Source organism: Hoplias malabaricus, chromosome 5, assembly GCF_029633855.1.
Source record: "Hoplias malabaricus isolate fHopMal1 chromosome 5, fHopMal1.hap1, whole genome shotgun sequence".
NCBI classification, from domain to species: domain Eukaryota; kingdom Metazoa; phylum Chordata; class Actinopteri; order Characiformes; family Erythrinidae; genus Hoplias; species Hoplias malabaricus.
The window spans coordinates 30,484,604-30,510,013 of NC_089804.1; the positions used below are offsets into that span (position 1 = coordinate 30,484,604).

The window sequence follows — 25,410 nt, forward strand, 5'->3', positions numbered from 1 at the left end:
TGGTTATGGTTAGTGGGCTATAGACCAAACAAAACCAGTTGACCTTTTTACTCCAGAAATGGGGATTGATGAATATATTGTGACACTTCATCTGTTGTTGCTTTTTAAGTCTTACAGATGCAGGAAATCAAGTGGAGGATATTAAGGTCGCTGTAATATGCTGGAAAATGACAGACCTGGCGTTTATCATGTTGTCATCATATAAAACATCATGAAGCTCCCTTTTTTTGCATCCTACATATCTGCCAAGAGGACCCCTCTCTGCATTGTTCAAAATGATGGCATTATCAATGACATTAGAAATAAGCCTTACTTTTAAAGAATAAAAGAAATGAATCAGTGAACTGGAAAGATTACTTTCACATATCGCATTGCAAGTGCAGCTCACAGAGCCAGCAGCTCCCATTAAAATTGTATGGAATAGGTGCGACTCTGCATCAGACCAGTGTAAATGCACTGTAATTCAGGGCCAACTGTCCAAACTTAATCAAACACACGAACAAACACAAATTCAACATGTCTAATTCGACCACACATTTCCTGACAATCATGAACAAAACAAACAGCTGTGGTACACCAACCGAACATCCACATTTGTTTGTGTTCATTCATATTCATCTGGTCAGTGTTTTCTGCCCTTAAGAGGAGCCAAGACTCAAAAGTGGAGCCTTCCCTCCTATGGCAGACTCAGTATAGCTGTATAAAAATAAAGAGCAGTGTGTAAAGAAGGAGCATTATATAGAAACACAGACAGTATTAATGAGGAATCATAGGGAGCTTTCGCAGGGTACGCAGCAAAACTGCTTTGCGCTGGCAATGCCATTGTTTTTCCATTGGTGAGAGTGGTGCGGCTTCCCTCTGTCACTGCCTAGTTTTGCCAATTTGTAGCGTTGCTTTGCTGCTTTGCCGCTGTGCTCAAAGTTCAACAAAATCGAACATGGCCTACTTTTCACTGACCTTTCCGAAGCCAATAAGATGGACTGAAGTGTATGATGTAAAGCAAGCAGTGCCAGATTGACAGATACTGTAGAAATAGATGAGAAATTAATTCTCACAATTTTCCAGTACCCAGAGCTCTATAACACCACTGTAAAAGTACAACACAACACAGTGAGGAAAAACACAGCATGGTGACTTGTCAGCAGTGAGACAGGGTTACCAGGTTCACACTAAGATAACAATTTCACATTTACGGGGGCACTACACATATGAATTTAGCTAGTTAGCCTGTTAGCAACAATGACAGGAACTGTCCACTTTTCTCTACTTTCAGTAACTTGCTGTACAAACAGCAGTGCATAAGAAAATAATAATATATTTTTTAAAAACCTAATAAAGTAAATACAGAAATATAGTAAACCTGCTTAAACACCAGTGTACAGAGGTCTATAACACCATGTTCTGAGTGTGTTAGGGGCTGTGTTATTAAAGTACAGTGTGAGGCAGGTGACCAATGAGCAATTCTAGGTAGCCGATCTCTTCAGTTAGTAGGTGGTGTGAATGTGATACACTGGCACATGTAGAAGTCTGCACGAAAAATGAGCAGGGATCATTTTGTCAATTAGTGTTTTCATTCAAGCATGTTGTGCTGGCAGGTTATACTGCATTTATGTAAGGTCAAGGTCCAAATAAAATATGGCATCAAAGACACTTCACTTCTTCACTTCTTTTCTGATGACTAGCTTGTTTTCTTGTAGTGAATTTATAAAAATTGATCAAAAGTATAATTTATTTACTGTTATTTATCATATCACATTTTTATCCACTTAGGAAGTAGAGGGAGTGAATGTTTTTGTTGGGATGGAGGTCCTCCATCTACTTTGTTGTTTAGTTCCATAAGAAAAAATCACAATAAAGTAATAGCACAAATAACACAGAATAAACACAACTGATAAATCTGCTTTTTTTTATCCTCTGTTACCTACTGCTCAGGTTTGTTTTGTTTCTTATTGATTAGCACTTAAAAATGTCTCGGTAATGACCATGCCCTCTCCTTTTTCACATAAAGGCATGTGGGTGAGGTAGCAGAGTGGACTGCTTAAAATGTGCCAAATTGCATTTTTTGCCAAGTAATAGTCTGCCCTTTGCTAAAACCGCACTTCATTACTCACAATTATCCATACACAAATACCTGCTTGGGTTAGATTTGATAAGTTCCAATAAACCGTCCCCTATTTTCATTTATATGGTCTCTCATCAATAAGTATTAAACAGGCCATCTGGGCAAGTCGTTCTATTAGGGCCCAGAGAGAGTAATGAAGTGTGAAAGGCTCTGTGAGAAATGGAGAGTTTTTATTTTTAACGAGAAGATAGTTCGATCAATACAGCGTACCTGCAGCTACACCCCATTTTAGTCTCCAGCGACCTGCCCTGGACAATGATACGCCAGCACAACAGGGATATTATTGCCTTAACTAGGCCAAAAAAGCATTTCTTTTAGAGGCCCCTCAGAGCCTATAACCTGACGTCAGGGGACACAGAGAAAAATGGAAATATAGAGAACAGGACCAAGTCAGAAAAATATACAGGAATAGCACATACAAGGAGGGAAAAAATTTAAACTACCAGAAATACCACACTTTGACCTGGTGGGATGCCACATGCCTAGCTGTGGATTTCTTCTTTCTGGAGTAAAATTACAGCCTGGTTTTGAACTCATCTTAAGTGAAATGCTATTTTAAAATAGCTTACTTAAAACTTAGATTGTAAACAAAAAATCAGATTGGTATCAACCAATATTCAAGGTTTCATTGTTATTATTCTGGAAATTACTCATATCTACTTGCTTCCTACATAACTTCATTGTAAAATTATGCATATCTCAACTGATCAGGTGTGTACCCCCCCCCAAACTATTCCTTTTAGATTCACTCTGTTTTTGTGGAAACAGCACTTTGAAAGCAGCACTGCTACTGCACTGATCATCAATTAGAGACTGGTGCTCAGGTATGCAGTCAACAATGAAAAGTGACTGGAGGCAGCAGTTCTGCAAGAGAGCAGCTGACGCCACCACTCATAACCATGAGGAAAATGACAAGGGCTGTCTGGGATTGCCCGTCAAAGCTTAGGATAATTGACAGGCGTCCAATGTCTCTCCACAAAGAACCCACAGGGAATCTCTCTCTTCCTCTCTCTCTTTCTCAGCCTCCTTTTGGGAAATCTCGAGACATTCGAGATTCTACATTAATGTGTTGTAGGCTGTGGTTACTGAAGATAGCTGTTATTAGCTAACTGACAAATTATAGTATCAATGACTAGGGAGGAAGCCCAAATAACCCCAACAGAGGACTGATAAATTCTGAAAATTAAATAGTTTAACATGCTTTACATTAAAATAGGAATTTCCTTTTAAATAAAAATGTCACTTTAAGACCATGCAATTTCAGCCTTGGGCTTGAAAAGTGTGTGAGTCTTTGGGGATGTTTGGATTTGGAGAAACCATTTTCTGTCTCACCTTTGTAGTTTTGAATGGCCTCTTGACTGTGCACACACACACACACACACACACACACACACAGAGAGAGAAAGAGAGATACATTTTTAGTGTTGCCACCCGTTTCATATAATGGAACTGTTCCTCTTTTAAAAAAAAAAAATATATATATATATATATATATATATTACTCACTCAATACAAGATGTGATGTGGATGGTGTCACTCACTCAGCCACATGTTTACAGGGCTTTGACCCTTACTACCACTCCAGCTAGCAAGGAATGTTTTAAAGTAAATATTGTAGTCTAATGTTTAAAGAACACCAATATCAAACGTTCATTGAACATTAGACTAAAGTGTTTTCTTTAAAATGTCATTAGGACTTGTGTCCAGTGATTCTGGGTAGGCTCTAGACACACCACAACCCTGAACTGGATGAAGGTTACAGACAATGAATGAATGAATGAAGGAGCAGCTGAGTATTTGATGTGCCACTTGTCTTTTAGTGTGTTCATTTTCTGTGTAAATTAATACAAGGCTTCCAGCATGCCCTGACAATGTAGATGTGGGCCACCTACATGAGAAGACTTGCCCTTTCTACTGTGTACTTGGTACTGTAGTTTTTGGCAGATTCAGATTTACCTACACTGTCAGAAAATCTGTCACTGTGAAGGTTTGGTACTTTTTCTGTGGTGGTGCCCACAAGGGTACATGTTCTATACCTTTAATAGGGAAATATAGGGAAAAGAATTTATAAATGTATTAAATGAATACCATAGCCTCCTCCAGGGTGTGATCCCTATGCGCCAAATGATTCCGGGTTGGCTCCGGACCCACCGCCACCCTGAACTGGATAAGTGTTACAGAAAATGAATGAATGAATGGTACCTTTTTCTATAATAATTGTAGGTTTTAAAATTGTGTTGATTTCATTTGCCCAGTTTATCTCAAGGACTTATGTTATTTTATTTTGCACAGTTCTATAAAGTAAGATTCAACACAAATATTCACCTCTTCTTCTGGAGAAGAGAATTTAATGTACATTTAAGGAACTAAATTTAAAACCATTGTTGTTCCTTTAGTGAAAATAATATTTATCTACCGTAATTTTCAAATGATTCTATTTATTTACAGGTCTATTTATTTATTGTTTGATAGATCAGTCATCATCCAAGAAGATGGAAGTGTGTGAATGGAAGTGTGCCTTGGGTGATTGTCAAAATGGTCGCAGAATGGACAGGTTTTTCTATAACAGTATATAGTGTTTACATTTTGGAACTTACAATCAATAATAACACATTTCATATTTAATTTTTCCAGACAGTAATAATGCAGGGAACCTGACGTCGATGGAATGCACAGTGCCATTTCTCTGTGTCTTTTATTAATGGTGTCTCGAGCGCAGCTTGCTGACATGGCTGTATCCCGCCCTTGTTCTGTCCTGTGTGATGTAGTGAGGGTGTGTGCTGGTCTCTGGTGGCGTTAATGCAGTGAAAATCCATACTGAACATGGGGAAGATGATGGATGATTGGGAGCACTCATATTGAGAGACTGTTTTTATCTTCACTCACGGCATCCTGCTAGATACCTCACCTCACCCCAGCGCTCTAAAAAAATAATTCTGCGCACTGTTCTTCTTCCTAAATGAAATTGCTACTTGTCACAGTGAATGCAGCACTGATTGAGGCTGTGGTGTGGGCAGGGTGTTGGAGGATGCGTATTTGCTTATGGAGGCTATTCAGTAGATGTGCTGTGTTTCTGCTGCATGTCACTGTAAGAGAGTTAATTACAGTTGAACAGTAATAGATGGGAGATGCTCGCGGTGACTCACATGCTTTAGCCCTCTAACACCTCCTGCCCGGAGGAGGACGGCTCCAGCTCAGCCTCCAGAACTCCAGATGGAGAAAATGTCAAAGCCTCTCACCCTCTACACAGTCTAGCAAACAGTAGAAAAAAGAAAAAAAATTAGAAAAGTGTAGATCAGTATTACACAGATTAAAATGACATATGTAGTACTGTATAGAATGGAATTGGACCTAATTGAACAGAGCATAACAACATAGACAACAATCTCTTTTTAAAATGTATTTGTAGTTTTATAGTTATTCTTACAGTGTTCATCTCTTTTACTGTCAAGCAGAACATCTCCCATCCTGTCTAGTCTGATGCTGGGGAAAGATTTTCCAAGTGGTGTGTGCTGACTTGGGGCTAGGACCCGGAATTCTGTAAAGCTGCTTCGTGACAATACCTGCTGTTAAATAAATACAAGACAGTGGTAGTGCCTTATAGCCCTTTCCACCAAGATGGTTTGGTTCTCGTTCAGGTACCCAATTTGAAATGGTCCAATGCATTTCCACCAAAGTAAATCGGTTCCAGAACCCGAAAGGTGTTTTCTTATCTGCAACCAATGAATAACAGATACTTCAGACAAAACGTGATGTCAGCATGTCGAGGTAAAGCAGCTCAAGAAAGAACCCTGAGACTAAAGGGTTACCTGTTCTCTGCTTTTTGATTTGAAAACAAAAGGAACTCACAAGGAAATGTTTAAAAATTGCTCTGTGTGTTTTCTTATTTCTCAGGGTATGGTCAGTGAAAGTCAAGGTACACCCCCCCCCCCCCCTTCTTTCTTTCAATTATCTCCGCAGCTCTCATTCACAAGCTCAACAGAAAAGCTCTAGAGAGCTATACCCCAAAATACTCACTTGGAACTTACAAAGACAAACTTACACACTTACTCACAGTATATCACAAACCTTGAATGTATTATTGCTTAATTGAACAATGAAATGAAAAACATTGGGGCAGCCACACCTGAGCCCATATGGTTATTCACAACCTAGGCTAAGTTAGACATTGGACTGTGGAAAAAATGGTTTTGGGTTTATGATACTCCCACTAATATCTCGGGGATGAGTTTTTGGCACCGTTCAGATATTTTTAATAAAATGGAATTTTCCCCTCTCCGTTTTTGAAAATATCCCTGTCCAGACAAATAAGAAAAAAGTTGCATTATCATGCCAATACCTCTTTAAGAGAGTCATCAATATACCAAAAACCATGAGAGAAACATAGAGGTTTAATCCCAAATCATTCCATACTCCCTATGTAGTGTACTACACAAGTCATGAAATTACTGAATCTAGATCTGAACAGTACATTATATATTTCTAATACAACACCATTTATATGAATACATATGTGTGAATCTGAAATCTAGTGATATCTGAATGTATACATTGTAGTTTTATGGTTTGTTATTTACATTGTAGGGACTAAGGAGCCATTTGAATTTCAGCTAGACACGGGCATGCTGTGCGATGTCAACATTTCTGAAAGATGTGTTTTCCTCCTCCACACAAGAACAGTGACAATATATATATATATTTTTTTAATTTCCACCTTATAGAGCGTTTTAAAAACCTACATTTTCAGTGACCTAAAACTCCAAAATTACCAAAATGCAGACAAAAGACCTTTTGTAAAAATGTTTTTAAAAATTAAAACAAAACATAAAAAAAATTAATTACAATTTAAAAAAAGAAAGAAATACAATATAAGAATAGGCTCTTTTGTCTCCTGAGCACCCCCTACTTCCTGCTGAGTGTAATTCACGTTTAAAGCACTGTCTTGAAATCAGGTCTCACACACATCTCTCTCTCACTCGCTTGCTCACTCACTTAAACACAACTAGCTCTCGGGGCTTCTACTAACACACACTCTCCCTGTCTCTCTGTCACGGACAAACACACACACCTCTCTCTCTCTCTCTCTCTCTCTCTCTCTCTCTCTCTCTCTCTCTAATTCAGATTTAACAATTAGAACAGAGCCGATATAAAACATACTTACTACTCTTCTGATTCAGCTCACTCTGCTTTATAAATTCAGTCCAGTATTAACTCTTTTACAGCCACTCTTTCTCTCTCTAAGACATGGATTCATAATAACTCTTTGAAAAACCCTTGAGTTATTATTGTTTATATTTGTGGTCTTAAAATCCAACCAGATGATAAATTGTCAGTTAACTGCTAACAGATATTTTTCATGTCTATTATAAATTATGTTCGCTTTACAGCTAGAAATTTGCTGCTTGATCACATTTCAGTGAATGCAGTTCTACTGTTCCTCGGCCCAATGTTTGCAGGGGTTAAACTCCCCTAGGCTTGGCATTAAATACGGTGACCATAAGCTCATGACTGCTGCAGAAAATCCCATTTTATTAGCAGTGCTTTTTATGAAGATTATATAAGATGTCTCTTTTTTTCCTGTGTGTTGAACAATAGCAAAGGGTTGTCCCTTAAGGATGCAGAATTTACTCACACTGATAATAATTGTGTAAATACAATACAAAATTGTGTAAATACAAAATACAATAGAACAGAATAGAACAGAGTAATCCAGTAGACTACTGAGATGCTAATCAGATGTTCACTTAAAATGTTGTTCAAGGTTACTGAGCTAATCAGCCTCTTTCCCTTCTCAGATCCTGTGGTCCATCACAGGCAAAAGGCTGTTGTGTCGGACATCTGCTTCCAGACGGATATGTCTAGCCTCATGGATTTTGGAACTCCGGATTCCTCATTGGACAAAGGTAGGACATTACTCAAGCAGCTGTGATTAATGGGGGTATTCAGAGAACACATCCAAGCTCTTTGTTTCTTCTATGCATTGTGCAGGCTTAGGCACAGATGCTAATTGCTTGTTCAGTCAATTGGTCCTTCTAGTTTGTATTTAAAATCAAAGTATTGGAGATGATTTTTTTAAATCTCTGTTTTGAAGTAAATTGAAATGAAAAACTGAATGAAACACCTGGATTCTTCTTAAAACAATAAATGTTAGGTAAATAACTTTTTGTTTTACCTCTTCTTTCCTGTCTACACAATGAAGTAAACATCCTTTAAAACATAATTTAAAATTCAAGTAGAGATTATATTCTGATTACAAAACTCTTGGTATTAAAGCCTGCGAGTCTGAATGAGCCAAGTCTGTGCAGGCAGCAAGCCACTGTTACTGCTGTCACACATCACTAACCCATGGTTCTATTGGCCAGAGTCTAGTGTGTGAAAAATAACAGGGACACTGCAGTATTTTATGTATCTGTTGAGTGCTTGAAGTTTTAAATCTCAGAACATTTCAATCAGGTAACCTCAGAGCACAGCAGATATGATTTGACCACTGTAAAAAAAATCTGTAAAATTTACTTTTTACTTTTTTTTTTTTTTTTTACAAAATTTGATTGCCAGAATTTCACCATAAAATATATGATAGAAATGTATATGACATTACAGTATTATTTTTGGCCAACATAAATTTAACAGTCAAGACCTGTTATGTTTTCAATATTTTCTGTTAAAAAACAGATATACACTGTAAAAACCCATAGTATTTACATTAAAAAACAAGAAATAAACATCATTTTGCCATAAAATTAGAGTGTAAAAAGTGTGAAGAATGAGAGAGTGAAGACTGAGATCTAGCATATTATATACAACCCTTTAAAGGAGGTATTGCCGAAAGGAGCAAAGAAATGTGAAGTATCTGGGTGCTACACTCCAGCACCCCAACACAGGCTGATGGTGAACTTTCCTGACCAACATTGTATGGTTTGTATATATATATATATATATATATATATATATATATATATATATATATATATATATATATATATATATATATATATATATATACAAACTGGATTCCAAAAGAGTTGGGACGCTAAACAAATTGTGAATAAAATCTGAATGCAATGATGTGGAGATGGCAAATGTCAATATTTTATTCGTAATAGAACATAGATGAAAGTTCAAAAGTTTAATCTGAGTAAATGTAACATTTTAAAGGAAAAATATGTTGATTCAAAATTTCACAGTGTCAACAAATCCCAAAAAAGTTGGGACAAGTAGCAATAAGTGGCTGGAAAAAGGAAATTGAGCATATAACGAACAGCTGGAAGACCAATTAACACTAATTAGGTCAATTGACAACATGATTGGGCGGCACGGTGGCTTGGTGGTTAGCACGTTCGCCTCCCAGCGCTGGGATCTTGGGTTCAAGTCCCATCTGGGTGGAGTTTCCATGTTCTCCCCGTGTCTGCGTGGGTTTCCTCCGGGGGCTCCGGTTTCCTCCCACAGTCCAAAAAACATGGAGGGTAGGTGAATTGGCTTCTGTAATAACTGTCCTGGTGTGTGAGTGAATGAGTGTGAATGTGTGTGCCCAGATATGGATTGGCGCTCTGTCCTGGGTGAAATCCTAGTGCCCGACGCAGTCCTCCAGGTGGACGGTCGTTTCTGGTTGAGAGTACGCTGTGCGCGTTTGGCTGCCGCTTCTCGCCAGTGTGTGTGTGTGTGTGTGAATTGAGCGTTCTGAGCAGTGTAGATTGTAAAGCGTCCTTGGGTGTCTAGAAAGGCGCTATATAAGTGTAACGATAATAATAATAATAATAATAATAATAATAAAAAGAGCTTCTCAGAGTGTCAGTGTCTCTCTGAAGTCAAGATGGTAAGAGGATCACCAATTCCACCATTGTTGTGCAGAAAGATAGTGCAGCAATACCAGAATGGTGTTACCCAAGGTATAATAGCAAAGACTTTAAAGTTATCATCATCAACCCTGCATAACATCATCAAAAGATTCAGAGAATCTGGAACAATTGCTGTGCATAAGGGTCAAGGCTGTAAAACTCTACTGGATGCTCATGATCTCCGGGCCCTTAAACGTCACTGCACCTCAAACAGGAATGTCACTGTCAAGGAAATAACAGAATGGGCTCAGGAATACTTCCAGAAAGCATTGTCAGTGAACACAATCCACCATGCCATCCGCTGTCACCAGTTGAAACTCTACAGTGCAAAGAGGAAGCCATTTCTAAACAAGCTCCACAAGCTCAGACGTTTGCACTGAGCCAGGGGTCTTTTAAAACGGAGTGTGGCAATATGGAAGACTGTTCTGTGGTCAGATGAGTCACGATTTAAAGTTCTTTATGGAACACTGGGATGCCATGTCATCCGGACCAGAGAGGACAAGGATAACCCAAGTTGTTATCAACGCTCCGTTCAGAAGCCTGCATCACTGATGGTATGGGGTTGCATGAGTGCTTGTGGCATGGGCAGCTTGCATGTCTGGAAAGGCACCATTAATGCAGAGAATTATGTTCAGGTTCTAGAACAACATATGCTCCCATTTAGACGTCATCTCTTTCAGGGAAGACCCTGCATTTTCAACAAGATAATGCCACACCACATTCTGCAGCAATCAGAACATCATGGCTACGTAGGAGAAGGATCCGGGTACTGAAATGGCCAGCCTGCAGTCCAGATCTTTCACCTATAGAGAACATTTGGCGCATCATAAAGAGGAAGGTGCGACAAAGAAGGCCCAAGACGATTAAACAGTTAGAGGCCTGTATTAGACATGAATGGGAGAGCATTCCTATTTCTAAACTTGAGAAACTGGTCTCCTCTGTCCCCAGACGTCTGTTGAGTGTTGTAAGAAGAAGGGGGGATGCCACACAGTGGTAATAAATGGCATTGTCCCAACTTTTTTGGGATTGTTTTGGGATTTGTTGACGCCATGACATTTTGAAACAACATATTTTTCCCTTAAAATTATACATTCTCTCAGTTTAAACTTTTGATCTGTGATTTGTGTTCTATTCTGAATATAATATTAGATGTTGGCACCTCCACATCATTGCATTCAGTTTTTATTCACAATTTGTTTAGTGTCCCAACTTTTTTGGAATTCGGTTTGTATATATATATATATATATGTCGTATAAAAACTTCTGATAGGGTGAGATAAAATGGTTCCACTTACTCCCTCAGTGCACTTTCCTCCGTAAATAAACACGTCTAGTTTGAGCTAATGTGCTGAGACACATTATGCCAGATTGTTTTGATCAAACGCAGCATTCAGCAGGATCTATATGTCCTGTTTTAGGACCAATTTCTGTCCATAATGACTCTTATTGTCAGCTATTGCTTTCCCTTTGAAGAACTCAACACTGTCATCCTCAATCATACTATTTATCTCTTTATCAAAGCAACATCACAGCCGCAGTGCTTGACTGGACACTTTTACTTTTCGCTACTTTTCATTCACTTGCCTGAGCTCTGAGAAATATATTTTTCAGCTGTTTTCTTCTCTACATAGATGTACTCTACATTGTGTTCCATTGGATTCTGTTAGGTCTGTCCCAAAACCCTAGGTAGAGAGGGATTGCGTCACGACTTGTTCCCGCCCACAGCACTCACCCGGTGTGTACTTTTTTTTTTTTTTTTTTATGTAATTATTTTTGCTAAAAGAGAATAGAAAGGAGTTGTGCTTGTGTTACACCATGGGATTGACATTTCAATGCTTCCTTAAAATTCGGCCGCAGTAAGGTATCTCACTATGAAAGTGACAGACCCATTGTGTTTCAGTATATTGGGTCCACTGACTTCAAAGTATGGGCGGCACGGTGGTGCAGCAGGTAGTGTCACAATCACACAGCTCCATGGACCTAGAGGTTGTAGGTTCAAGTCCCACTCTGTGTGACTGTTTGTGCGGAGTTTGGTGTGTTTTCTCCATTTCCTCCAGGTGCTCCAGTTTCCTCCCACGGTCCAAAAACACACATTGGTATGTGAATTGGCGTAGGTTTGACTGGGTGTGTATGGCCCTGTGAAGGACTGACGCCCCCTCTAAGGTGTGTTCCAGCCTTGTGCCCAATGATTCCGGGTTGGCTCCGGACACACCCTAACCCTGAACTGGATAAGTGGTTACAGACAAAGAATATGAATGACTTCAAAGTTTCATCAAGTTTTTTTAGGGAACCAGTCATGTCTTTTTTAATGGTACGATGGGAAATGTAGTACACAGCAATTTTTCTGAACAATCTCATGGACCCTAAGAATATATTGGACCATTATGGAGTGAATTTGTAAATGTCTGCTCCTATTAGCTGTGATACGAAACATACTGCTGCAGTGATGATTAAAGCCACCTTCACTCCAGCAATGCTAGAAAATTCCAGTAAAACTTCTCTTCCTTTGTGAACTGAGGAATATGTTCTTTGTGTATACTGAAGTGTTTTGCTAGGAGCTGAGCAGCCTAAGTGGTCATGCACAGATGTCGTAGCCTCGGCTGCTCTGAGCCTAGGCTTCTATCTTGGTGAAAAGCCGCAATGATTCAGAGCTAAGGGCCTGAGTGCTCTGGAGTGCTGCAGCTTGCTGTATCTGAGCCCCTGCCACTCAGCTGGGAGCCACCACAGGCCTCTATCAGCCTGGCTCTATTAGCCATTAACCCTCTTAAGACCTCCATGGTCAGCTCCTGCTTTATCTGACAGAAAGTCCCATGGGTTGTGAGGCACAGCCTGTGGGGGAGGGGGAGGGCCTGCTAAAAGTAGCCAGTACTGACTTGCTTGCTTTAGTACCTAGAAAACAAAATATCTGGGAGCAGGCAGTGATGTAATGACACTTTTCCACTGCATGGAACCTACACGACTCTACTCAACTTGGTAGAGCTCTTTTGCTTTTCCACTGGCCAAATCTGGTGCCTGGTCCCTGGAACCGGATAGGTTTTAAGTCACAGGTCACTTCGGGTTCCAATCATGCAGAGTAGGTATTAAACGGTCATGTGTAAACCCTGCAGAGTGCAGAGAGATATGTCAATCACCACTAAATGCAGAGCTCATTTAAGTCCAGCACAAACCACCACTTATTAAATCTCATAAGTTACAGCAGATTTCTCATTTATTTATATCAGACTCGTAACTTTATCTCAAGGTGTTTTGAAGAGGTTAATATGCTTCTTGGGCTGTTGGCCAATGAAAATTTCCAGTGAAAGTCGAACGTGCAACAAGTAACACTTATCTGTGATCAGTCCAAAAAACAAAATAACAACACACGAATACACAATGGGTAAACAGTGCCTAACTGTACCGCCGCAATTCTTGTGGTTTTCAAAGCCAATGATTCTTGTTAGAGATGGGGTTTTGCGACATAACCAGCTGGTAAAGCAACCAGTGGAAAAGCAACAAGCTTAAGTGTGCCGAGCGAATTGTGCAGAGCCGGACCCCTGCGGTGGAAAAGCACCATAAGAGTACTTTAATACATGCACTTTATCCATGGTTTTTGTACTGAATTCCTAATTGAAAACAAATTTAAATTTAATGCACAAGTATAGTTTATTTCTTGAACATAAATATATTGAACCAAAAACAGGTAATCAAATATGATGATATATATTTACTTTCTGTTTCTTTAGTCTCCAATATGTTAAATATTGGATAAATACAAACTGGGCCCTGAAATTTACAGCAAATGCCATGCTTCTGTTTTTTGCGCACAGGATATTCAAAGCTTTTCAAGTAAGTGAAGGTACTCTTTGTAGTTTTACAATTACAGATTGTGGTCCATCTGTGTCTGTAGAAAACAAGTCTAACTTAGAGTAACATGATACTTCCATATCACTGCAGCACTGAGAATGACTTACCACCGAAATAATACCTGCTTATGGTGGTCCTGTGAAGGGGATGTTGGTGTCCATTGATACATGGAGTAAAAAAGGGGTGGGGGCTAATAAATAATGCACAGAAACAGATGGACTACAATCTGGAATTATAAAATCACAACATCTATAGATGGGAATCTGTTAAAATGGGTGCACAAACAAACACACATATATATGTTTTAAATATTCATTCATTCATTCATTCATTCATTCATTCATTATCTGTAACCCTTATCCAGCTCAGGGTCGCGGTGGGTCTAGTGCCTACCCAGAATCATTGGGCGCAAGGCAGGAACACACCCTGGAGGAGGCTATGGTATTCATTTAATACATTTATAAATTCTTTTCCCTATATTTCCCTATTAAAGGTATAGAACATGTACCCTTGTGGGCACCACCACAGAAAAAGTACCAAACCTTCACAGTGACAGATTTTCTGACAGTGTAGGTAAATCTGAATCTGCCAAAAACTACAGTACCAAGTACACAGTAGAAAGGGCAAGTCTTCTCATGTAGGTGGCCCACATCTACATTGTCAGGGCATGCTGGAAGTCTTGTATTAATTTACACAGAAAATGAACACATTTGTATTATTTCCACAAAAAATAATAATCTTTTGTATTCTGAATATATTTTTAAATTCATTTCTAATTTATCTAAATGATCAAGATGAATACATATGTTAAGTGTCATTATTAATTTAAAAATGGTCAGGAATGTGAAATGCTTTTAGTGTTTGATTTGTGGCCATAAGGTGGAGCGATAGAGCTGCTGAAATGTGATACACCTGCAAACACACCTGAGCTCTCACAGGTCATTTTACCATCCCCCACTGTGTGTGTGTGTGTGCGTGTGTGTGTGTGTGTGTTTGTAAAGGGCTGGGATGAAATAGTGTCAACTCCCCCCTCACCCCACTTTCAACTATGTCTGTGAAACTGGGTGGAGTGTGTGTGTGAGAGAGAGAGAAAGAGAGAGAGAGAGAGAGAGAGAGAGAGAGAGAGAGAGAGAGGGAGAGAGAGAGAGAGAGAATGAGCTGGAAGGGTGTGGAAGGTGGAGGGGAAGAAATAGAGAGGAAAGAAAGAGAGATTGCTGGGACAGAGTGAGAAGAGTTAGAGAGAGACACACTCTCTTAGACAAGGGAACTCCTCCCTAGTAACCTGGCAGGGAGGAGTCAGTTTACGCCCGTGTGTGACAATGAGTGTGTGCACTTGTATGGGTGTGTGTGTGTGTGTGTGTGTGAAGCGTGGAGGTTATGAGATCACACACTAGCTATGACAGTGGAGTCCATTGGAGCCGGAGCTGTTGGGGATATGAGGTCTGAGAGGGAAGAAGGCAGGCCAGGTGAGTGTTTGTGAATAGGTTTCTGTGTGTGTGTCTGTGTGTGTGCACTGAAGGGGAAGAGAGCAAAAGAAGGAGAAAAGAGGCATTCTGAGTACTGTACTTAGCACAGAGTAACTCATTCAGTTGGCTTATTAACCTGATAGCGTAGAGCTCTACAACTAAACACATGCTGGATTAGTATTTAAAATTGGTTTCATACTTCACTGATATTACGTACCAGTCATGAACTGAGAACAGAGCTAAACAGAGCCAACTAACATTTATATCGTTCTCTGTGTTTCTGTGGATTTGTGTAAGGAGGCTAGGATGTGTGGAATGGTTTGAATTTGCCCACTTGGCTAATTTCTATGGTTAACTTTAGTTTGTCTTAGTTTTCCAGTTTTTACACTATGCCATTGTTATTATATTGTCACTACTTTATAGATAATTAGCTACCATCCTCTGGTTGAGATAATTAGCTACCATCCTCTGGTTGCCTTAACATATTAATTGACAGTATATATGTATACTGTCACTATATATTCATTGTATATATTAATGGGTGTATGGATTTACTTGTGTGCCAGCATTTGTGACAGAAAATGTATTTTGTCTACAATTTAAATTTGAACCACAGTGTGAACTGAAATTTTGAATCAGTTTGAATTTTATTTATGGTGCTTTCCCACTGCATGCACACTACTCAACTTGATTCGGCTCAGCTCTTTTGCTGTTCCACTAGCTAAATCTCATCTCTGGTCCCTGGAACCGGGTACGTTTTTAGTCCCTGCTCACGCCAAGTAGATACTAAATGTGATGTGTAAACCTTGCTGAGCACCAATTGGCCAGAGACACTTGTCTTCAAAGCAAAAGCCAGACCTCCAGCATTTGTTTTTATCTGACTCACAACGGCAGCTCGGGTTAGTAATGTTATGCTGTGTTTTTTTTTTTTTTTTTTTTTGAAGAAGAAGAAGTTCAAAGGAGACCAGGGAAAACTGTGTCATGCTGAGCCTAGCTGAGATGAACTGAGTCAAGCTCATGCCATGCAGTGGAAAAGCACCAATATATTGGATACATCTATTCTCTTTTAACTTCAGATCTCATTTTAGATTTGTGTGTGTGCTAGCAGGAATGAAATGAATCCGGTATGTTCACATCATATCTGAATTTAGTTCCAGTTTGACATATTTTAAAGCTGTTTACTGGGCTGTGTAGGGATTGATTGAATTAGTGTGATGGGTTGAGTTCCCATTGATTGTATTTGAATTTAGTTTTGGCTTAGGTCCCATTGTTATACATCATTAGACTTATTACACTGTTATTACACTGAAAGCTGTAAACTAACATGGCCTGATTGACCTGGCTTACCTACTGACAATACAGAGCTGTTTGAATGTGATGTATGGCTTTATATTTGTGCCAGTATGTGCAAGAAATAATTTTAAATTAATATACTGTTGCATAGTAATAAAATTTACTTTTCATATTTTATTCAACAAAATATAACCTACAAATTCATTCATTTTAACATGGCAAGTGAGAAGAATTTATTAATTTATTCATTTTTTAGCACCAAATTCTGGGCCCTATGCAAAAGCAGTGCCCATTTATTTACCTAAAACAGTTTAAATTAGTTTGCAACATTTATTGTGATCATTAAATGATATTAATATTTAAAGAAAAATAAAGTAAAATCAAAACAAATTTTAAATCTATAGTTATAATATTAATAATATGTTGATTACACCCACTTGTCCAAAGCCTGTGGTTCCCCTTAGAAGGGGACATGTTTTGCTATGTCATTGGCTACATTTCAGTGAGGGGTTCTTTATAGTAGAAACCAACCAGGGACCAGGCATGTAGAGTAGGTACCATGCAGTGGAAAATTGCAGTTAGTAAGGTAAAGCAGAACAGGGCACAAAGGTTCTTGTGCCTTTGGTGCTCTGACGTATGGAAGTACATGGTTTTCTAACAATGTCAGTTGTTGCCTGGAGAACTGTAACTGGAACAATGAAGAAAAGCGTTTTTTATTTATTTAATTTTTTTTACCTGACTATGGTATCAATTTGGATGATTATTACACTTTAACAGCTAAACATATGTAGATCATAAAGCTGCAATGCTGCATTAACCTTGCTCATCTTGTTCTATATAGGCCAGCTCTCCAACTTTACCCCTGCAGATCCTGAGTAACATCTAAACATTTCTAAAATACGACAAAGTTTAAAACCTGATTAAAACCCATGGCATGCTTTTCCATAGTGTGCACTTCATACACTTTGTCCTGTATGATATTTATATCTATAGACACTCTATAAACTTCTGCTGAGTTTGCCTCTTACACAGGGTTTTGCGTAATTAAGCTTAAAATACCATAAACTAACATGATCTGTTGCAGCTGACCAAATATTAATACACTGATGTTTAACCTCTCTAACCATCCTCCGGATCATTTCAATGTTCTTTCAGTCACTGTGTATTCTGATTTGGGTTTGACATGATTGGAATTGAAATCTGTGACTCACAGTTTGTTGAAATCTCTTAAAATTCAGTGTAAATAATGTAAACACTTTGATTTCTAGTAACCTTTGGCCTTTTGTATGTGTCCATTCATCATGAAATGTTCACAATTTTCACAGCATAAATATCCGCTATAAAAATAATTGTAAATAGTAAATAACTGAAAAAATGGAAGTAAGATCCACAGCAGTGAAGGCAAGTGATGTGACAAGTTATGTCATTTAATGTGTGAATCCACATACAGGGCTTTTAGAGTGACAGCAGTCACAGTGCCAACATGACCAGGCTTCTGTTTGTGTGACAAAAATCTGACTTTGTATTTGTGTGTATTTGTATTATCTTAATCCCTAGCATAATCTGTGACTGTAATCTGCTCTAAACCTATGAAGACTGTCAGAGAGATCACACACACATCTGCTGGGAAACTGCAGGGAAAACACTGATCACAAATCAAACTCTTAAATCCAGTGTCTGATGAGGATATTCAGAGATTAAAGAGACATTTCATCAAAAGGGAAACTTTTTTAATATGTGTCCTGCCAATTTTTAAATGTTCCTACATTAAAACTTCAGCTTTAATGTGTGTGTGTGTATATATATAAACTGGAGATAAATGTTATTTTTGATTGGACAGCAATGATATAGTGAGCCATAAATCTACAGTCATAAATCTACAATGTAAACATTCAGATATCACTAGATTTCAGGTTTCCCATATATGAATACATTTAAATGATGTTGTATTAGAAAAATATAATACAATCTTAGGATAACATGACTTGTATAGTACACTATAGGAAGTATGGAGTGATTTGGGATTAAACCTCTGTATTTCTTTGTCTCAAGTTTGGTGGGGTTTTGATGTCTCAACTCCCTATATATGCAATTTTTATGTTTATGTATTTATTAAATTTGATAATTTGTGTTTTGGAGGACATATAGTGTGTAATTGTTGGAATGGCATGTGAAGTAATCCTGGAATGTTTTTTGGGTCTCATATTATCTTGATTTGTCACTGTTGTGTTAGGGAGACTAAAGGCAGCTGTGGTATGATGGGATGATGAGCTGTAGTTTTGGCATCTGCCGTACAAATTTGACTGAATCCTCTGTCAGCCATGCCATGTTGTAAGAGGGAATATTTTCCAGGGCTTTAGAAGTTGACGCTGAATTGGCTGGGATCTGCCCTGTGCCTGGGGCCACAGCTAAAAACTCTGAAAGTGTTTAAAACTAAGCCACAGTCAATTAGAATGTGTTTACCCTTCTCCTGATGTGTCTTCCCCCACGCCTCTTAAAGTCAACACAAATTACCAGGTTTACACAACTTATCCGCTCTCCTTAACTAACCTGAATTCTTAAAATAAATGATTTCTCAGAGTAATGGCCTACCAATGCAACCATAAAAAGTATCAATAAACATTCAAATCAAATCAAATCAAATTTATTTATATAGCGCTTTTCACAACTGATGTTGTCACAAAGCAGCTTCACAGAATTCCAGGGACATTCATATCCTGTAACATTCATTCATAACATTCATATCCTGTAGTTATTACAGACACTGTGGACATACTATTTATACATGCATTTATTGTGACACACTGAAATACACCACACACACAGCTACAAATATTTGAACGATAAGTGTATTTAAATCATTTTTAAAAATGTAATAAACATGAAAATAACACAAAGAGGCTAACATGCTAATAGGTGCTTTTTATGGGATCTGAAAGAAAAATGTTTGGAACACCCAATGTTTTAGAATCCAGTTTATTTTTGCAGTCTTAAATACATTGAACAGATTAACAAAACATTTAGAATAAAGTCATTTTTCCATTTAAGCTTTGGATGGCTTGGTTGAATTAGTTTTTTTATCTTAAAATCCTTATTTTGTTTATGTATTGCTAATTTATCATCTGTGTGTAGCTTTAGCTTATGGCAAGTGATATTGTGCAGATTCCACAGCATTACCCACAGTGTGGAGCCATAGAATAGCCTCTGGCCAATCTTAGTTCTCCCTTAAATATATTTGTGGCAGATTTCCACTCAGTAGATATTTCCCACAAATTCACCCATTGCTACCAAGCTGAAATCAACATTCAAACCACAAAGACACAGTAAAATAATAATCAAACTGTCTAATCATTTAAAACGTTTCTATTGGTGCTTTTCTACTGCATGGAACTTACACGACTCGACTACACTTGGCTGTTTTGCTTTTCCATTGGCCAAATCTGGTCCTGGTCCTAGAACTGGGTTCTTGCTTAGCCCCTGCTTGCTTACAGCTCCAACCAAGCCGATTAGGTACTAAATGTAACGTGTAAACCCTGCAGTGCTCTTAGTGGAATAACGACCATTTCGAGCTGAGCCAAGTCAAGGCAAGCTGATACCATGCAGTGGAAAAACATCACTAAGACTTGATATTTCAGTGGGGGGCTTTGATGGTATTTACGGTCAGATGCTGATGTTGGATACTCATTCCTAATGTCTAGAGGGAACACAGTTCCATTGCACTACATCACAATGTTGTAGGGATTTATGCCCCTCAATGCCACACTTCACATTGAGCATGGTATGTTTAGACTTATGTGCTGCTGCTCCAGAGCATGCCTTCATGTTTCATGTCCATTTCTTTTTTTTCTTCTTTTTCCTGAGGATGTCTGTCCAACCTATTGGAATTCATTAACAGTTTTGAGGGCTTGGACATATAGAGGCACTTACCCTGAAAAACTGGCTCTTTTACCAGCTTTACCTGTTCTTATGCACTTTAAGTAAATGTTGAGAAGAGATAAAAACTTTCTTACTATAGCAATGTTAATTAATACAAGCACTGTGCATGTGTGTGTGTGTGTGTGTGTGAGAGAGAGAAAGAGAGAGAGAGAGAGAGAGAGGTTTGCACGTTTGTCAAATCCTTCTGCAGCAAGTTGTATTATATCATAGCAGATGAATCTGTTGGGATTTCAAAGCCAGACTACTCCTCTCTCTCTCTTTCTGTGTGTGTGTGTTATGTAACAGGGGCCAACTGAAAATATGGCTCAGTTTGGAATGACAATCCAAGAGGATTTTATGCTGGCAGACTGCATAACCAGTACCAGGTTTTGATTTTTTGTTGTTGTTGTTTTTTTTTTTTTTTGTGCCAGTTTTGCTTGCTTTGTAGTGTCATTTCAGCATGTAAATTCAGTCCTGAAGGAAACGCTGAGCAACCACTTGTGATATCTAGGATGGATTTTATGTTGCACAGAGAGTGAGAAAGAGACAGACTGTTAATAGGAACTTTGCCCATGTTTGCCTCTTCTCTACTAATATAACTATTTTTGAATAGGATTAAAATAACACAGTGGTGCAGTGATAGCATCACTTTGAATATACATCTCAGAGGAAGCAGATGTTTGACCTCAGGTTGGTAGCATTGTGTGTGATTGAGGGAGTCCTAGTTAACAGGTGAAAATGGCAACATCTAAATTGGGAAGAGGATGGCACAGTGTCACCATCACAGAGCTCAGGGGTCCTGGGCTTGTGCATTTGTACCCCGCTAAAAGTCAGTGTCTGTGAGTAGTTTGGAAGTTTCTCCATGTGTCTGTTTATGCTTCCCCTAGATGCTCCGGTTTCCTTCCACAGTCCACAGTGTTGGAAGGTGGACTAACTTTTCGAATGTCTCCACAGATGTGTGAGACTCACACAGAATCTGTGAATGTGTGGTGCTCTGTGATGGACTGGCGCACTCCTCCGGTATATTTCTGTCATGTGCTCAGTCAACTTTTGATACAGACTGATCATGGAACTGGCGTGTCATGTGCTCATTCACACATGTTTAACAATATGTTCTGTGTACTGTTCAGGGCATCACATCACAGACACTGGGGATCCATGTTGAGTTACACTTTGCACTTATGCCCCATTAAAACCTGGCATTAACAGGCATCCTGGTTGATCTCGGCATATGTAGCCAGCATAAAAAAAACAAGAGACTGTCAAACTGTCAAAGCATGTCGATGTATCTCCAACAGCAATACACAACGCCTGCATCAACCACATCACTGCACCAGTATATGATCAATTTTTATTTGTGTGTGTGTGTATGTTTATGTGAAATCACAGGACAAACTTTCAGAAAACACATTCACTTCTCAAGACAATTTTGAGACACTAAAAGCCAAAAGTTTCATTGAAGTTCTAAAACGTGTATTGTAACTAATTGTGTGTGTGTGTGTGTGTGTGTGTGTGGGTTTGTGTGTGTGTGTATGTGTGTGTGTGTAGGCTAACACTGCATGTGCTCAAACTCATGAGCACATGCAATGTGACAGAAATGTGCCGCTTGTATTTGTTTCTCTCATAAAGATCTATAACTTGAAAACCTAAATTGGTCAAGTTCTCTAGGGTCTGTTTATTATTTTTCTAGGACTACACAGCAAATTCACCAGTGTTGAATCAACACTATTAGTGTTAACTTAACACTGAGTGTTAGATTATTACACTAACTGTGTTAATTTAACACTAATAGTGTAAATTTAACACTGGTGAATTTGTTTTTTTTTTAATTGTTTAATTGTTTTTTTGTACTTTGCACATGGGAATGCAGACTCCAACATGCTCTTCCTGCAGCTAGCAGGGACTTTTCTTTTATACTTTTACATCTGTCACTGACTGATGATCATTACAGGGTGCTGTCATCAGTTCAGCGCACGCGGTTTAAAATTACATTTAAAAATTTTAATATTGACAAAGCCAACAGGTTTATTTTTGATGGTGATACCATGTTTCTTGTTTGTTATTGGATTTTTTTCAGTGGAATACTGAATTTTATATTGTTTATATTGAAATTGGCATTAAATTGTATCGACTGAAGTGAAATAAATTTTGGCCATATCATCCAGCTCTAATTGCACCTCATGAAAATGGAGAAAGTGAGAGCAAAATATTGGCCTTGCATTTTCTGAGTGAGTAGGCCACCCTCCCTCTCACTCCATCACTCAGCACAATACTATACAATGCTAACATAGGATTTCATTGTGTTAATGTCCATTCAGAATGTATCAATTGCATTTGCATTATGAGGAAAACAGAGCATTTTTGTGGAACTTCATTTTAAAAGCATCCTCATCCTCATCTTCTGTGTGTTTTGTGTGAATCACGCTGCTGTATTTAAGTATCCCACTGGCTCATACACGTGTTTTATCCTCCTACAGTTTATTAGGCATGTCCTCCACTGTTCAAAAAAGAAATCGTGGCACATTTCTTTCAGCTGCCCATGGAGGAGTATGTGTGCCCATGGAGGAGTGTTTGCTGCCCCCAAATCCCTCAGCATTGTGTGGGGTGTTGTAATGCTTTTTCATGGCTGCATGAGTGCTGGAATAAAAGCACTGTGTGTCAGTGTATCAGCCACAGCCTCCTACACACTTCCTCAATCTACCACTGTCTATATGGCCACTAATTGACTGAGGCGCTGCTCTTACACTGGCTATGAAATGTGTGTGTGTGTTTGTGTAAATGTTTGTTTGCGTGTGGGAGTGTTTTAAATGGTAAACTATGAGGTTGGATGTTCTGTTCCAAAGTGGAACAGTACATTTGGGTCAGGCTGGAGCTGGGTTCATATTTCCTCCAGATTAATCTAGATTAATGAAACGGTCTCAGAAGGCTTGTAAATTTAAAAAAAGCAAGCAAAAATTAAAGTATGAGTATCAGTTCAGGGGCATGGTCAGATCTTTGCTGTGAGTTTACTGTGTTCCCTGATCAAACCATACCCGTGTTTTTGAACATTGCTGTGAGGATTTGAATGCCATTGACCCATAAGAAGTTTAGTAAGGTTCAGATAATGAAGTAGGATTTTTAGTTCTTGATCGCAAGCACCGCTATCAAGGTATACCCCAGGGTATACGATGTTGCTAAAAGCATCCAGAGATCACTGTTCTTCTGTTCCTCTGCCCAAAGCTGGAATGCTTTATAAACCTCTGGCTGAGATTTAGCTTTGGACATAGTGGCCCTAGGCTCATGTGCAGCTGCTCCAGAGTGTTCCATTCTATGGGAATGTTTTTATGCTTAGTTCAGACAGCAGATAAGTGTCCCAAATCTGATCAGATGTCTTGTGTGGCTGTGTAAACAGTACAAATTGCATTGAATCTGCCATTTTAAAATAAGATTTAGACCACTTTCAAATGTGATATTGAGATTAGATCCATATACACACTCCGGCCTTGAAAATGATCCGTAGCTACAGTCCAAAGCATTTTCCTTTTGTAAAAATATTGGGAATGGAAAAATGTGTGAAAATACTTTAATAGTATTAAATAGTTTCCTGACTCTCAGTAATGAGGAAAATAGTTGTATATACCAATTTTATATTTTTCATGTCGATATGAAGCTATTGATATAGAATTTTTTGGGCCGATACGATTAGCACCAATAATTAGCACCTTGTTGTTGCAGATACCGATATTAATAACCAATAAGTTTATCTTAGCAAATTCGCTTTGGATTTAAACAAAAAAATAAATAAATTATATCGTGGATTGTCATAGGACAACCCTTCTCTTCAGTATTTGTTCATTTCTGTACTTTTTCATTTTTAATCTTTATGTTTATTAGAAGGGCGGCATGGTGGCGCAGCGGGTAGTGTCGCAGTCACACAGCTCCAGGGGCCTGGAGGTTGTGGGTTCGATTCCCGCTCCGGGTGACTGTCTGTGAGGAGTTGGTGTGTTCTCCCCGTGTCCGCGTGGGTTTCCTCCGGGTGCTCCGGTTTCCTCCCACAGTCCAAAAACACACGTTGCAGGTGGATTGGCAACTCGAAAGTGTCCGTGTGTGTGAGTGAATGTCTGTGTTGCCCTGTGAAGGACTGGCGTCCCCTTCAGGGTGTATTCCCGCCTTGCGCCCAATGATTCCAGGTAGGCTCTGGACCCCCTGTGACCCTAAATTGGATAAGCGGTTACAGATAATGGATGGATGTACAATAAGTACAAGTAAATTCTCCTCCATTCTGTTTTACACCTCCTACCCTCCGTCTGGATTTCGTATATCATCTGTGACTGAAAACAACCCATTGGTCAGGCCTTAGTATTTAGCGAAGGGTCAGTTGCTGCTGTCTCTGTTGTTCTTGTCGCTCTCATTAATTCCCCAGAGTTGACTGTATGCAGCTCCAGTGTGGTTTATTGACTGTACAGCAGGGGTATATGACCCCCTCCAGGGCTCTGAAAGATTGTGCTGATTTGCTCTGCTGTAATTCAGTGCAGCATAAGGGCCATTAGCCCTATGATACGTCAGATAGAAAGTGACCCTCACTGCCACTGCACCAACCTCTGCCATCTCCTGCGGCAACCGTAAACACCGTCCTTCTTTCATGTGCATTATCCATAATCATCAGAGGGAAATACATGCTGGGAAGAAGGGCCCCACACTCAAGCACACACACAAACACACACACACACACACACACACAATCCTTATACCTGCCCCATACATTTGTGTTTTTGGAGCCAATTTGTGCACTCCATATTGTGCAGGGATATAGAAACAATGTGTTGATAATCATATTGACTGATGAAGCAAAACATTAAGACCACTCACAGATGACAGCAGTATGTTGATTATCTCATGCCAAGGGCTGGATCTTTATGGTCTTACAATTAGGCTCTAAACGTCAAGGCTTGTGGGG

The 25,410-nt window shown here is 39.0% G+C and overlaps 1 protein-coding gene across 3 annotated transcripts in view; it reads left to right on the top strand.

Annotated features, from left to right (window-relative positions):
- kaznb (kazrin, periplakin interacting protein b) overlaps positions 1-25,410 on the top strand; it is a 464,418-nt gene that overhangs the window by 367,763 nt on the left and 71,245 nt on the right. For all 3 annotated transcript variants that reach the window (XM_066671962.1, XM_066671963.1, XM_066671964.1), the window contains one exon: positions 7,918-8,025. In XM_066671962.1, the coding sequence (XP_066528059.1) occupies positions 7,918-8,025 (108 nt within the window). The remainder of the gene's footprint in view (positions 1-7,917; positions 8,026-25,410) is intronic.